General features: G+C 37.3%; 1 protein-coding gene across 3 annotated transcripts in view; it reads right to left on the bottom strand.

The window, feature by feature from the left end:
- The window catches only part of LOC138708527 (death-associated protein kinase 1-like), a 110,955-nt gene that overhangs the window by 58,300 nt on the left and 37,343 nt on the right, over positions 1-15,312 (bottom strand). For all 3 annotated transcript variants that reach the window (XM_069838644.1, XM_069838659.1, XM_069838652.1), the window contains 3 exons: positions 6,438-6,635; positions 3,646-3,843; positions 1,728-1,882 (listed from right to left, as the gene is read on the bottom strand). In XM_069838644.1, coding sequence (XP_069694745.1) covers positions 1,728-1,882; positions 3,646-3,843; positions 6,438-6,635 — 551 coding nt within the window. The remainder of the gene's footprint in view (positions 1-1,727; positions 1,883-3,645; positions 3,844-6,437; positions 6,636-15,312) is intronic.

Genomic DNA, 15,312 nt, shown 5'->3' with positions numbered 1-15,312 from the left:
ATATATGAATAGGCCTAGAGTACTATTACTAGTTGAAAACAGTCAGTTCTTTAACTTACATGATTTTTTTTTACAATAATATAAAATAAAATCGATAGTGTAGCTCATTTCAAGTGCTGAAATTATGAAAAAATTATTACAAACATTTTTAAAGTACGAGGCGCATTCAGAAAGTAAGTTTCCCTATTTAAAAAAAAAAAGGAACACACACTTTCAGGAAAACATTTATTGGCAACAGGTACAGCAATGTTTCAGCTATTTTTCAACATAGCCACCATCAGAATTGAGACACTTGTCATATCATGGGATCAACTTTTGTATCCCTCTGTCGTAGAACTCTGCTGCCTGTGAATGGAACCAGTGTGTGACAGACGTCTTCAGCTCTTCGTCGTTGCCAAAACGATCACCGGAGGACAGGAATTTCTTGAGGTGCAAGAAAACGTGAAAATCACTGGGAGCAAGATCAGGACTGTAGGGTGGGTGATCAAACAACTCCCAGCCAAATTCCATCAAAACAGCTGCTCTGCGCCGAGCCGTATGTGGACGAGCATTGTCATGGAGGAGCACAACACCTGCAGTAAGCATTCCACGCCTCTTGTTTTGAATGGCACGTCGCAATTTTCGCAGTGTTTCACAGTAACGGTCAGCGTTCACTTTTCACCTCTTGGAAGGAAGTCAATGAGCAGAATGCCCTTCCTGTCCCAGAACACCGTGCACATCACTTTCCGTACCGACAGCGTCTGTTTGAATTCCGTCCTGACCGGAGATCCACTATGCCGCCAATGCATTGACTGCTGCTTGGTTTCCGGGGTGAAATCCAAGTCTCATTGCCCGTGACGATCCTGTCAAGGAACTCGTCGCCGTCATCGTGTTACCGTTGCAGAAATGTCAGTGCTGCTCCTAAACGTTGCATTTTGTGTTCGGGTGTCAGGTTTTTCGGCACCCACCTGGCACACACTTTTTTGAACAGCAGGTGCTTAGTGACAATCTCATGCAACAAGGATCACGATATGTGCGGAAAATGGCTGCTCAGCTCCGTAATCGTGAAGCGACGGTTCTCCATGATGCACTCCAGCTCAACACGATCATCATTGATGAGGGACGGTCGCCCACTGCGCTCTTCATCGTGGACACTTTGACGACCTTCGAAAAACTGCCTACACCAGCGACGCACCATCTGCTTACTCATGATGTTCGGCCCATAGACCTGACAGAGCTGCCGATGAATTTCAATTGGCGCAATGCTTTGTGCATTAAAGAACTTTATCACCGACCGAACCTCGTAGGCGGCGGGAAAAGGAATAAGAGCTTCCATTTCGAACCACTGCTGCCACGCTACTGGCACCAGGCGGGACCTGTCCGGCTGGCATATGATTGATACGTCATAGATCTGTTACGCATGCGCAATTGACACGGCTAATTACGTTTACTTTCAAGGGGAAAAAATCGGGAAACTTACTTTCTGGATGCGCCTCGTATATGATAATTCAAAAGTCACTTCAAACTTTGAAGTGCTGTAAATATTATAATAATTATATAATATATCATTAATATATATATATATAACATAATAATTATTTATAATGTAGAAAAGAAGGGTTGTCCAAATTATCACAAAATCCGAATTAGCTGGGTTTCACTATATTTCAATAAAAACAGTAATTATGCTTTCAAAGTGTTCACAAATATCAGTTTACACTACAAGCTTAAAACCAAGGGTACTGTACCTCACTATTTCCGTGTGTCCGTGTCTGGCAGCCAAGTGCAGAGGATATAAACCTTGCTTGTTGGCAACGTCTACATTACACCCAAAGGCACAAAGAGTCTGTGCAATTGTCAACAGTCCTTCCCGGGATGCTAGATGGATAGGTGTGTTACCCTCCTATCAATAAAAGTAAATATGCTCTATTAGAATAAATATAGATTGGAGTCCTTCATATCCAGCTCCCAAATAATCAGTGATTCCAAAACAACGGCACTTCTGAATAAGAAAAAGGAAAATAAAAATACGAGGGAGAATGAGTAACTAAGTTATATATTTTTCTAAATTATAGACATCAGCTCAAAGAATTTGAGTGACCACAAGGGTCCTGAATACAATAAACATGTACAATATAATGTGATGTGATACATTAAAGAAAAAAGAAAGTTAATTGTTGAAGGCAAATATATGTGGATTAATTGAAATAGAGATGATGATGTAATATTTGAAGAGAATCCTTGATAATATTTATAAGGACAGACATTACATAATCAAAAGAAATGTGAAGTTCTTTAAGATAATTCCATGTGAATTTTGTGATTGAACCTCTACTGCCAAACAGCAAACCAATGACAGACCATTGTTTAAGAGGGACGTTGTACTTTTGAGAAAGATACGGCAGCCAAGGTTCATATATGGACTTCTTCTCAATATCAACCTCGGTGGCCTGATTTAGGTTTCTTTCGAAACGGATAGTAGGGTCAAGAACAAGAGCCCGTTTTAAGCGTCCGTTAATAGCAATAATGTCTGCCCGTCTGAAAGAACCATCTGATGATACACAATGTACTTTCTCATAAATTTCCCAATTTAAAGTTTTTAACGATATCGCCAAACCATGTCGTACATGATGATGTCTAGCATTGATCAGCAGCTCGCCTTTGGGGCATTGTCCAAGCACGTGTCCAAGTGTTTCAAGCTCACTACAGTCTGGATGACGGCAGCGGGTTGTGCTTAGAGTTCTGCCCGGTATTGCGCGAACCGCCGAAATATTGCTTGACATTTTTAAAGCATTGGTCCATTCTGAGGGAGATAGGCCCTTTCGATTGCTTACCCATGAGTTAGCCTTGGGGAGATCACTATAAACAATAACCCCTTTACCACGCAAGGTATGGTTTGTCCAAGTTTTGAATGCGTCATTTCTTAAGTGTTTACGAATTTTACGACCTGACCAGTTGATAGCATCAATAGTTGTGATATTCAATTTTGACAGAGCAGAAACTTTTTCGCTTACAAGGTCCCTAACAATATGGAGATGGCGGTCATCAACACGAAGAAGAGTATTACAGATATTTATGTGTTGCACATAAGCTTCCCAATATGCTTTCATTAACGAAAGACCACGATATTTTTTAGGGGAGTAGAGCATTCCGTCAGGGCAGTCAAATGAAATAGTGATCTCCATTTTGTAATGTGGAGTATTATCGATGTGCACACAAGTTAAACAAAGAAACAGCCATCTAGATCACTAATCTCGCATCAGGAAGTGAGACTAGAAGCGAGTAGGCAAGAACCTATGTTCACTTCACAGATTTCTGTTACATGCTATGATACGCCCTAAATGTGAGTTATCTTCAGCCAACTCTCAACTGGTCTTGAAACATTTGCCATTGAAAAACTTAAGGACTGTTCACCAAAAGTCTGATGAAGTATTTAGAGGGTCTCGGTGGCAGATTTGGCGAGTTTAACACAAAACTTTATGCAAGTGTGTTGTTCTGATTTGCCAGAGGCAGAGCAGTCTAACACAAGATGTCACAGCAAATACAGTCTCACTTTCTGATATCACCTTGTATGACATTAGCTGATATTCTAAAGCAATAAAACATCAACTACCTTCCAAATTCAACTCACATATATAAACAATTTAAATAATACTAATATCTTACCTTGTCTTGAATGTCGATGTCAACACCAGAGTGCAACAGGAACATGGCACAGTGAGCTTGTCTCTTGACTAAAGCTATGTGAAGAGGTGTGGCTTCCTGCAGATTTGTCATGTCTAGACAAGCTCCAAATTCCACAAGGCAGCGTACACATTCCATATGGCCTCGAGAACTGGCATGGTGCAAAGCAGTATCTCCTTCCTATAATCAAACAAGGAACTCCATATTTGTTCATGTTCATGTTCATAAAAAAAAATAATAATAATGTTCATTATAGCTATGCATTTTGAAACTGACGAGAAACAATTTTTTAACTGTATTTATTTATAGTCGTTTTAACTCCTAGGTCATGTTGCGACTGTCTGTAATTTACTGTTGAAAATGTTTGTTGTTGTTGCTACACTGTGTCTATTATTCCATCACCCCATAAACACAAATCTATCCAGCATTCGTCCTTAATAATAATAATAATAATCCGTGGCACTACAACCCGTGAAGGGCCTAGACTGACCAACTGGCTGCTGGCCTCACGTCCACATGCCGACGCAGAGGTGGACGATCATCCAACCAGAATGGAGGTATCGTGTGGTTAGCACGATGATCTGCCCCCCAGCCGTTATAGCTGGCATTCGCAACCGGATTTCGCTACCTATCGTAGCTACCCAAGTGCATCACGATGCTGGGTGGGCACTGGTCCCATACACTGGCCGAAATTTCATGAGAAAATTTCTTCTCCCACGAGGACTCGAACCAGCGCGCATTCCGTAATGCAAGTCCTAGGCAGGATGCCTTAGACCGCGACGCCATGGCACGGGACTAGCATTCGTCTTTATTTAACTGAAATTAGTTATATTCAGTCGAGGAAAACAACAGAAAAAATCTCGACCAGATTGGTTGGCACAGAGGATCTAACTCAGAACCTCCCAAATGCGAGTCCATTGATTACAATATTACACAGTACTGCTACGGGATGGAATCTTAAAACAAGAAACACACGTTTCACGAAATATCACAAGACACTTCTTAAGTTTAATGAAAAAAATCTGTTATCTTTTTTTTTATTTCTTAGAGGATTGTTAATTTTTTTCTGATTTTACATCGCAGATTTCTTAAAAGACTATGGATCTGTGAAATTTCTAACTTCTACATTTTTACACCGCCAGCATTCCATTGTCAGATGTTTAGTTGATTCTGTACCATTAAAGTAGTCCCTGCCCGGAGATCTGATTGGGGGACTATTTTACCTCCGGATAATTTTACCTTAATGGTACCCGCAGAAATAACTAAAATGCTCTCTCAATTAATATCACTCAATAAAAGAATTGTATTCCAATGGATACCATCCCATTGTGGAATCCTGGGAAACGAGAATGCGGATGCTTTAGCAAAGAAGGGCAGCACTGCTACTTACAGACCTGTTACTAAATCTACGTATTACTCTGTGAAAAGATTTATTAAATCTACATACCTAGACTTCAACAAACAAAATTTGATAACACAATCTCAAGGGAAAAAATGGAACTCTCTGCATCATAATCCACAGTTAATTCCCGATTTACCACGAAAATCGTCTGTAGCTGTATTTAGATTGGCAACAGGCCATGATTGTTTGGCCAAACACCTGCATAGAATTGGAATATATCAGTCCCCTAACTGCCCATTATGCAACTCAAACCAAGAAATGGATTCGGAACACCTCAAAATCTGTGCTTCAGTGGCTGACCATGATAATATCTTTGAAAAATATTGGAGTGCAAGAGGTCAAATGACTTTATTGTCAAACGCCTGGCATTAGAAAACAACAACATTTTTACACCAAGTAATCTAAAACTTTTACCACATATTTCTTACAATGTGGACAAGTAATACACAAATTTTCACTTTGATACTGTATTCCAATTAGTTTACTTATAATTATTAATTCTTGTTTTTTTAAATAATGAATTATAATTATTCCAATTTTCAAAGTTTACATAATTTTTCTTTAAATTTATATTTAATTTATTCTTGACAGATATATGTAAAATATGACACATGCTTTCCAAATTACTTTTTGAGAAAAAAAATATAAATCATTACTCACATATACTTCAAATGTTCTATCTCTTTTACTTTTATTTATTCTACAACTAACAATTCTCCATTTTTCATTACTATTCACTATCAGGTATACTTAATTTTTAATAATAACTATAATTATTTTTAATGCATTTACCATGAATTCTAAATCAAAATGATTTGTGCTAGTATTCTCTTCATCATTAGTGAAGTGAAAATACAATGATCATTAATTTCTACACTCATAGTTTGACAGCTTTTATTCCAGTCTTTCAGAACTGAATATTATCTGTGGAATCTGTGAAGTAACACTGGAAAAACAAGTCTTCTGCACATATAATGTCACAGATGGCTGGTCCAATGAGCAGTCAGGGCGCAAAAGGAATTGCGAGAGAAAGGGAACACAACTGTCTCGGAGAAAGAGAAAGTAAAGGGAAGAGAGCAGGCCTTTCTTCTCCCAAGTGACATCAAGTGCAACCATACTTCACAGATTCCATGGAAGGTGTTTGATCTGTAGAAATGTAATATAATAACTTGCGATGTTTAGTTCTATATAAATGCTATAAAATAAAGGTGACAGACTGCAATCTTGGTGCAATCCTTTTGTGAGTTATATTCTTGCAACAGCTATTCATGATTTTCCACCTAGTATGTTAATTAAAGTAATTTTTTTTCTAGATATTGATGATAAAAGGAAACTAACGATACACCTTCTCTAAGATCTACAAATGCTTCACCTTGTCCTGAGTTCCCACAACCATGCCTGCTTGAAGAAGAAAGCGTACAGCATCCACGTGGCCATTCTTAGCAGCACACATCAATGGAGTATCTCCTCTTTCGTCCACATTTTGGAGGTTAGCTCCATGCTTCTGCAGTAGCGTCAGGGCAGCCAACTGCCCATGTCCAGCAGCAAGATGAGCTGCTGTCTCACCATGCTGAAAGGGATATCACACATTTAAAATGAAACACAACTATAGATGGAGCAGAGGCTTGTACCATTAATTGTAAAGTACAGTAGAGTCCCTCATTCTGGCAACTACGGAACAAAGCTAGTGCTGAATGAGCAATTTTGCCATTTAAGGGGAGAGGATGGTATTTTTTGGTGAAAAATGAGTAAATTAAAAAAAAAAATTCTTTAAAACAGGTACTCTGTGATATGTGTGGAATGCATAGCATAACATTTTGTGGATATTTGTGCCCTTATCGGATGTTGAGTCGCCATTTTTAAACTTCCTGCGTTATGGATTTTTAAATCACTCGCCCACTTTTATTGTTGTTTCCGGTAAATTAAATTTTCAAAAAAATTTTTTTTTTTTTACTTTAAAATACTCTTTGATATGTCTGGAATGCCTTGCATAACATTTCGTGGGTATTTGTGCCCTTATCGGATGTTGAGATGTCATTTTTAAACTTCCTGCGCTATGGATTTTTAAATCACACGCCCGCTTTTATCGGTTTCTAGTAACTTCATTTTTTTTGCTACATTTCCAGACAAAAATGGATATAATTTCTGAACTATTAAAGATACATGCATGAAATTTAGAATACACATTCATTAGACTATTAGGAAACTGTTCTCTATAACAGAATTTTGTTAATTGATTTCATTTTTAAAATACGTCCATTTGTTTGCAAGAAAGGAAATCAGAAAATTGTATAGGAATTTTGCAGGATACGTAAGAAAAAAACAAATAAGAGTGAGATATATATGAAAGAAGTTTTACGGTAGATATTTGTAAAATATGATTTCATATGACCTGTTAATTCTAATGGAGTCTCAATATTAATGCCAATTTAAAGTGCTACCAGAGTTTCACGGAGCGAGTAATTGATACTTCTGCAACCAAGAAGAATCGACGCCTGGACCTGCTGTATAAAAATATATTCAATTCAATTCAATTTATTAAGCCATTAAACATACAGTGATAGGCTTCGTCAAAAAAAAAAAACATATAATTGAAAACAGTAATTAGAATGAAAACACAAAACATTTTGAAACTCTAAAATTAATGAAAACACTTCACTCTTATGTAATAATTGTAACTAATGTAAATAAGTTTATTTATTAAAAAACAATTTTGTACGAATTTATGTTAAGAAAATCGTCTACAGAGTAGAAAGGATTAATTAAAAGCCAATTATAAAATCTAGCTTTGGAACTATTGGTTGGTAACTTATAATATTGACTGAGAAGCTTATTATATAATTTCATCCCCATGACAAAAAAATTTGTACTAATTTTATGTAATCTTAATTTGTTCACTATTTCTAATTTCATGATCATGTATATTGGCTGTTAATGAGTAATTGTCTATATTTTGTAGAGTGTAAAGGACTAGGTCGTATATATATATATATATAAATTTATGACAGTTAATATCTGTGATTGTTTGAAAAGAGGTCGACAATGTTCAAGATAGTTTGATTGACATAGAATTCTAATGGCTTTCTTTTGCAAAATCAAGACACTCCCAATTTTGCTACCATTTCCCCAGAAAATTAAGGCATGCCTAATTATCGACTGAAAGAACGAAAAGCAGGCACATCTTAAATAATTTTCAGAAACACAAGTCACTAATTTCTTTAATAAATATATAACTCTTGATAATTTTGTGCATATATATTCGATATGTTTTTCCCATGTTAAACTGGAGTCTATAAAAAGTCCTAGAAATTTGGTATAGTTTTGTATGTTGTCCTTTTTTATTACATGATTTAGGGTAAAAGTTATGTTGATAGTCTTTTCTTGATTAAGCAAAAAACCATTTGATTCAAACCATAAAGCCATCTGTGATAGAATATCATTGGTTAGAGCATGTAATTCATTCAGAGTAGAGCTAGAACATAAGAATGTAGTGTCATCAGCACACATAATTGTTATAGCTTTAATGAATTTAGGAAGGTCATTTATTGCTACTAAGAATAGCAGTGGACCAATTATTGAGCCTTGTGGAACACCATAATGTATACTGGAGAGACTTGACCAATTTTCACCTATGGAGACTAATTGCCTCCTGCCATGAAGATAGGTTCTAAAAAATATTTAGTGTATTCCCTCGAATACCATAAAATTCTAATTTTTATAAAATTAAGTTGTGATCAACGCAATCGAACGCTTTGGAGAGATCACAAAACACACAATTAACTTGTGACCTATTTTCAGCCAATTCAGTATTTACACCTTATCTTCGCCACTGCTATATAAGTCACCCAAGGAAAAACCTAAAGCTCCCGCAAGCAAAGAAGTATCTTTTGACAGTTCTGTAAACTTCTGTCTATTCCCCAGATCCCTCAGCCAATGGGAACTGGATACGTCACTCGCCTTTCTGGCACTATACAGAAAGGGAACACGATGTTTCCATATTCCCTAAGTTTTCTTCCATGCTTATCCACCCACCCTCTCTAGCTGACCGCTAGACACTGGCAAATCAGACAAGACTCAAGCCCATACCTGCTTGCCGTCAGGCTTGGGTTCCGGTGATGCTACAAAGCAAGTTAACTTTTAAGACTGAACCCATTCAGCCCGGGTGTTACTACTAGGTTCAAAAAGTTCCCGGAATTTTACTACCATTTTTCGTATTAATATATAACAAGGGATATTATACATTTGTTTTGTTGGTAACATTCATGATGTCATTTCCTTAAAGTTTGTTGATAATGGCAATTATTGGTTTTGAGTTGTAGGCAATTGTTTATCATAGTGTTTCGTTTGTTCGTCGCATTTTGTAATTATGTCCACAGAGCAAAGTACAAACATCAAGTTCTGTGTTTTGCTGGGGACATGATCAGTATGGCTGATAAAAATGGTGATTTCTTAAACAAAATGAAACTGGTGCTACTTGTACGACCCAGTCCCTAAACGACAGTCATCTGAGTGGAAATCGAAAACATCTCCTCGGAAGCAAAAATTTCCTAGGGACACTTCCAAAGGCAAAGTTATTTTAAATGTTATGTTTTATTTAACGACGCTCGCAACTGCAGAGGTTATATCAGCGTCGCCGGATGTGCCGGAATTTTGTCCCGCAGGAGTTCTTTTACATGCCAGTAAATCTACTGACATGAGCCTGTCGCATTTAAGCACACTTAAAGCAAAGTTATGTTGGAAGTTTTCTTCGACTCTCAGAGTCTCATGCACCATGAGTTCATTCCAGAAGGTCGTACTGTAACGAAAGAATTGTACGTAGAAACCCTCCGTCGCCTCTGGGACGCAGTGAGAATGAAACGTCCAGAAAAGTGGGTAGAAAACAACTGGTTCCTTATGCATGACAATGCACCTGCTCATCGCGCAATTATTGTAAAGAATTTTCTTGCCAGGCACAACATAACTGCTTTGGATCACCCACCATACTCTCCTGATCTCTCACCACCTGATTACTTTCTGTTTCCCCGTCTGAAAAGTCATCTGAAAGGACGGAGATTCAATGCTGAAGAGGTTATCGCAAACGCGACGAGAGCACTAAGACGGGTTTCACAAAATGGCTTCCAGGCCTGCTTCCAGGAACTCTACACGCGTTGGCAAAAGTGTGTTGTTGCGGAAGGCAACTATTTTGAAGGGAATGCTGTAGAATAGTGTTTAAGGTACGTTGTTTCTATAATGCTAGCAAATTCCGGGAACTTTTTGAACCTAGTATGTATAAGTTCAGTCCAGGCGGGACCCAAGAAAGCCTGCCTGTTTGCTCATGTTATAAGGTAGAGTGACTTGCATTCACGGAAGCCAGTCTGCGCTGGTTAAGATGAAACAGTACTAGTTGGAAATCTAAGTTCGTTGGCTATTTAGTCACTTCAAAAAATCTTTACTTTATGATCCAACATGGCAGAAAATTCTTGATTAAAGAAATAAAGTTTTATAATTTATTGCACTACAGAATTTCATAAAATAATAAGATAAATATTATACATTTCATTTTTCTACAGAGTGTATGTGATTCAAGAAATAACAGCAGATAATTCTTGATTAAAGAAACACAGTTTTAAGATTTATTGCGCTACAGAATTCATAAAATAATAAGACAATATTATACATTTCGATTTGCTAAGAAATTCTTCACGTGTAAACCTAAGCTCTCACGGAATCAACCGAAGTCTTCCGAAGCGGATTTTGCATATGGCAGCCAGTCACTTTTTTTTTTGTCTAAGGCTGTACCATGGAATTAATCGGATTCTGAAGACGAACTTCCAACTGCTTGTGCTATTTCTGTCACCATGAATACTATTTGCCAAAATAGTCAGTGGGTAGATGAAACGTAATTGCGGACAGAAGAAAAGGTTGAATTTCATGATTTAGAAAAGGAGTTAAATTATCATCCAGAAAGATTTCAAATATACCGTACTTTAGGATGAATAAAAATGAATTAGATTTGTATGCAAAATCTTATTAAAAGAAAATTGTTGACGAAAATACACAATTTCACTACGCAATCTGCTCAGAGCAGAAATTAACCGTAGGTTTAAGATATGGTAAATAACTAGTGCTTTATTGTTGATATTATTATTATTATTATTATTATTATTATTAAATAATATTTTATTTGCAACCCTATTTTGCCCGTAGAAACGTTGAAATTTTAATTTTACATACAGTTAATAAAATTAATATTAAAATTATAATTAAAATAATCTTATTAAAAAGACTGTTATATTAAGAAATCGTCCACACATGTGGAGTAACGGTTAGCGAGTCTGGCCGCGAAACCAGGTGGCCCGGGTTCGATTCCCGGTCGGGGCAAGTTACCTGGCTGAGGTTTTTTCCAGGGTTTTCCCTCAACTCAGTATGAGCAAATGCTGAGTAACTTTCGGTGCTGGACCCCGGACTCATTTCACCGGCATTATCATCTTCATCTCAGACACTAAATAATCTAGGCTGTTGATAAAGCGTCGTAAAATAACCTACTAAAATAAAAAAAAAAATAAAATTAAGAAATCCATAAGATGAAATGTGTTTGATTAAAAATGAAGTATCTGTAACAGAAATTGTAGGAACATTACACCCTACATATTACATGAGCTTAAAAGTTTTTTTTTTTTTTTCGTTGTTGGTAACTCTATAGCATCTATTAGATGCTTTATGGTTGTGCTAACAGATGGAGTTACTTGTCAAAATGTGATGCTGAAACGTATGTTCAGGTTACTGCCCAGCGACAGTCCTGATGTATTTTTGTATTTGTGATGATTGGTTAATTAATATTAACCCGGCACACCCACAATCACACTCACATTCATACAAATTTCCAGACTCTAGACACCCAGGAAATTAAACTTAAAAGTTATTGTATTAATAATTATATAAATAAGTTATATGTAAAAACAGAAATGACAGACATGAAAATGCTCTGATTTCATTTTGACATACGGGTAGGGTAATGTATATTACAGAATGGGCTAATCTGTACTACTATTCATGAAATCTGTAATTCAATAATAAAATTATAATAGATAACCCGCCAAATTCGCAGTCGTAAATATAGTTTACACGCTGTTCCTTGAAGACCATCTTGTCGCGGTTTATTCTATAATAATAATAATAATAATAATAATAATAATAATAATAATAATAATAATAATAATAATAATTTCACGATGCGCCCTGGTACTATTTTATTTACGACTGACTACACTCCTGATTAAATTATTATTATTATTATTATTATTATTATTATTATTATTATTATTATTATTATTATTATTATATAAGAACATAGAATGCTATTCTTACATACTTAATCCTTATTAATTTAATCCTAGTTTGACTATGATTTTTAACTGCTTTCCTATTTCCTTCCAAGTCTCCTTGACGTATCTGCTGATTTCTATAATCATTTGAACTTGTATCATAAAGAACACAGAGGTTCTCATGCATCCGCATCAATTCGATCAGCATTTCTTCCATGTTGCAACAAAAACCTTAATATGCAACCGTCTGACAAGCGTCTCGAAAATGTGCGACCGCAGAAAGATGTACTCTGGAGCGTATTCCGAATCTCACCGGTGAGCAATCCGATGGCATCACGGTGTTCCGAATTCCACCGATGACGTCATTGATGCTCCACCGGTGTCGCACCGGTGCCATCAACTTGCAGAGGTGGTGGAAGGCTCCATCAGCCGCCATCAGTGAATCTGATTGGTTCTTGTATAGGGCGGGAATTAGCAGACGAATGACATCGTGCACTGTTGTGTCATGGCGGTGTGTTCTGCTTTAGTTCTGCTGTATTGTTTGTAATGAGCAGAATGTAAAAACAGTATGTTAATGGCTTATGAGCGAATATGTCAATGGACCAGTTATTATTACCGGTTCAAGAAATAAGTTGTTTATGATCTCTTTTATTTGAACGAGATGGAAGTACGGAAATTTCGCAAAATTTTGCTAGCGTAGCACAGATAACCACTTACACAGTCGCCATGACAGCATCGATTCTTCCAGCAGTTTTGTTCGTTATTTTCGTTGCAACGTGACGTCATTGATGCCACCGGACCGGTGAGATTCGGAATACGCTGTCTGCGTGAGGAGCAAAGTCACGTGATTCAACGTCACAGTGACGTCACGAAAACGTGAGGCGCCGTGACATGAGGTAAATGTCACTCTAGCAGCGCCTTCAGTTTCTTGGGGAAAAGCGCAGCACATATTTTCTTGAAGCGACTATACGCGTGAGGTCACGTGACGTGACTGTAGTGTGTTTCCGCATTAAGTGCATGTTGTAGCCTATAGTCTGGTTAAAGGCGATATGTTATGTAAAGAACCCAGTGAGACTAGAGATCGCGCCGTATCAATATTCAAAATTATATACTGCGTGTTCAATTCAAAGTGTGTCATGGCTCGCTGTATGCCGTCATGTGGCTAGTCGTTGAGCCTAGAGAATTCAATCTTCCTACATTTCCACAGAGGTGTATTACCTATGTGCCAGAGAAGTTGCCTAGCATGTACGGCGTTCATTCTGAAGAGTACTTACCGATACGTACGGTAACACCTTTAGTGGCAGAAATGTGAACTGTTTGGAAACACGTACTGAGGTGAGTTTTTTTCTTAATGTCGGGATATGTGGAGAGGGTTAAGACGATTACTTACGTATTTGTTGATATTAACTTCGACGGTCAACATGGACACGGAGCATTTGATTTGTATTGTGGAATGTTGCCGTACGCAACCGATGATAATAAATACCCTGTGTACGACTTGCTGGCGCAAAACACAGTTCGAAAGAGGTTATGGTAGCACACAGACCGTACAGACCGCCATCTGTTGCTACGACGTTCAAGTTATACCGTACACGTTCTCAAGTTCAGATTGAACGCCTTTATTAATAGGCAACTTCTCTGACATAAAAGCTGAAACTCCCTTCAAATCGCTGACTCACAACAGTGACGTCATGACACACTTTGAAATGAACACCCAGTAGTTCACGATGTCAAACGAGGAATCACGATTAATGCGCTTTTTGAGCTATGGGATGCACTTTCGGCCGCACAAATTCATAATTCATGGAGATAATAAAAGTCATTTTACATTTCGAACAAAACAGAATCTACAAATCTGGCTTTCAGGTAGAAGCTCCCTGTAAAGCAGATTTGAATAATTTCAAGGAAAAATTGTTCCGGAGCCGGATATCGATCCCGGGATCCTTCGCTTAGAGCGCGAACGCTCTACCGACTGAGCTACCCCAGGAACCATACGATACCGTCACAATTTTTCTTTGTATCCACACAACTCAAATGAGCTGACAAGACGCCAGAACTCAAAACCAGATTTGTTATAATACATTCGTTACGTTAACAGAAAGCCACAATTTAAGTCACACAGTATTTGTGTGCACTCATAGTTGAGTTCTGGCGTCTTGTCAGCTCATGTGAGTTGTGTGCATACAAAGGAAAAATTGTGACGGTGTCGTGTATGATTCCTGGGGTAGCTCAGTCGGTAAAACGCTCGCGCGCTAAGCGAAGGGTCCCGGGATCGATACCCGGAACCGGAACAATTTTTTCCTTGAAATTATTCAAAACAGAATCTGTTTCATTACAAAACCAGTCATAGTTGGCAAAAGGGCGAATTATAGGCTTATTCCATTTGTTTGGCTCTTCGTGTCATGGATGGAAGATTTGCTCTTTCGCAATTCGATAATGGTTCATTGTTCGTTTTGTTGTACATGCACGGCCTATATTATATAAATATTTCATTGTTGTATAATAATAGGGCTGTGAATCAGTCCTATCAAAATTTTTCAAAGAATAAAACTTATCGAAAACGATTTTTAAAGGAATGTTTGTTATGTAACATTTTTCACAAAAATCAATAATAAGCGAGATATTTCGAGTTATTTAATTCAGGCCCCCTTATAACTCCCCTTTTAAATAATGTATTTTGAATGCCATATAGCCTAAAATCTAAGTTACGACGAACTTAATTTATATTCCAATTTTCATCGAAATCGGTTCAGCCATTATCGCGTGAAAAGGTAACAAACATACAGACAGACAGACAGACAGACAGACAGACATAGAAACAAAAATTTCAAAAAAGCGATTTTCGGTTTCACGGAGGTTAATTATATATGTTAGGACCAATTATTTTTGGAAAATCGAAAATTACCAGAAAAATTTCGGCTACAGATTTATTATTAGTATAGA

The sequence above is a fragment of the Periplaneta americana genome, chromosome 1 (genome assembly GCF_040183065.1).
Source record: "Periplaneta americana isolate PAMFEO1 chromosome 1, P.americana_PAMFEO1_priV1, whole genome shotgun sequence".
NCBI lineage: Eukaryota > Metazoa > Arthropoda > Insecta > Blattodea > Blattidae > Periplaneta > Periplaneta americana.
Note: the sequence above shows the minus strand (reverse complement) of the source record. Positions and strands in the feature narration are given on the sequence as shown.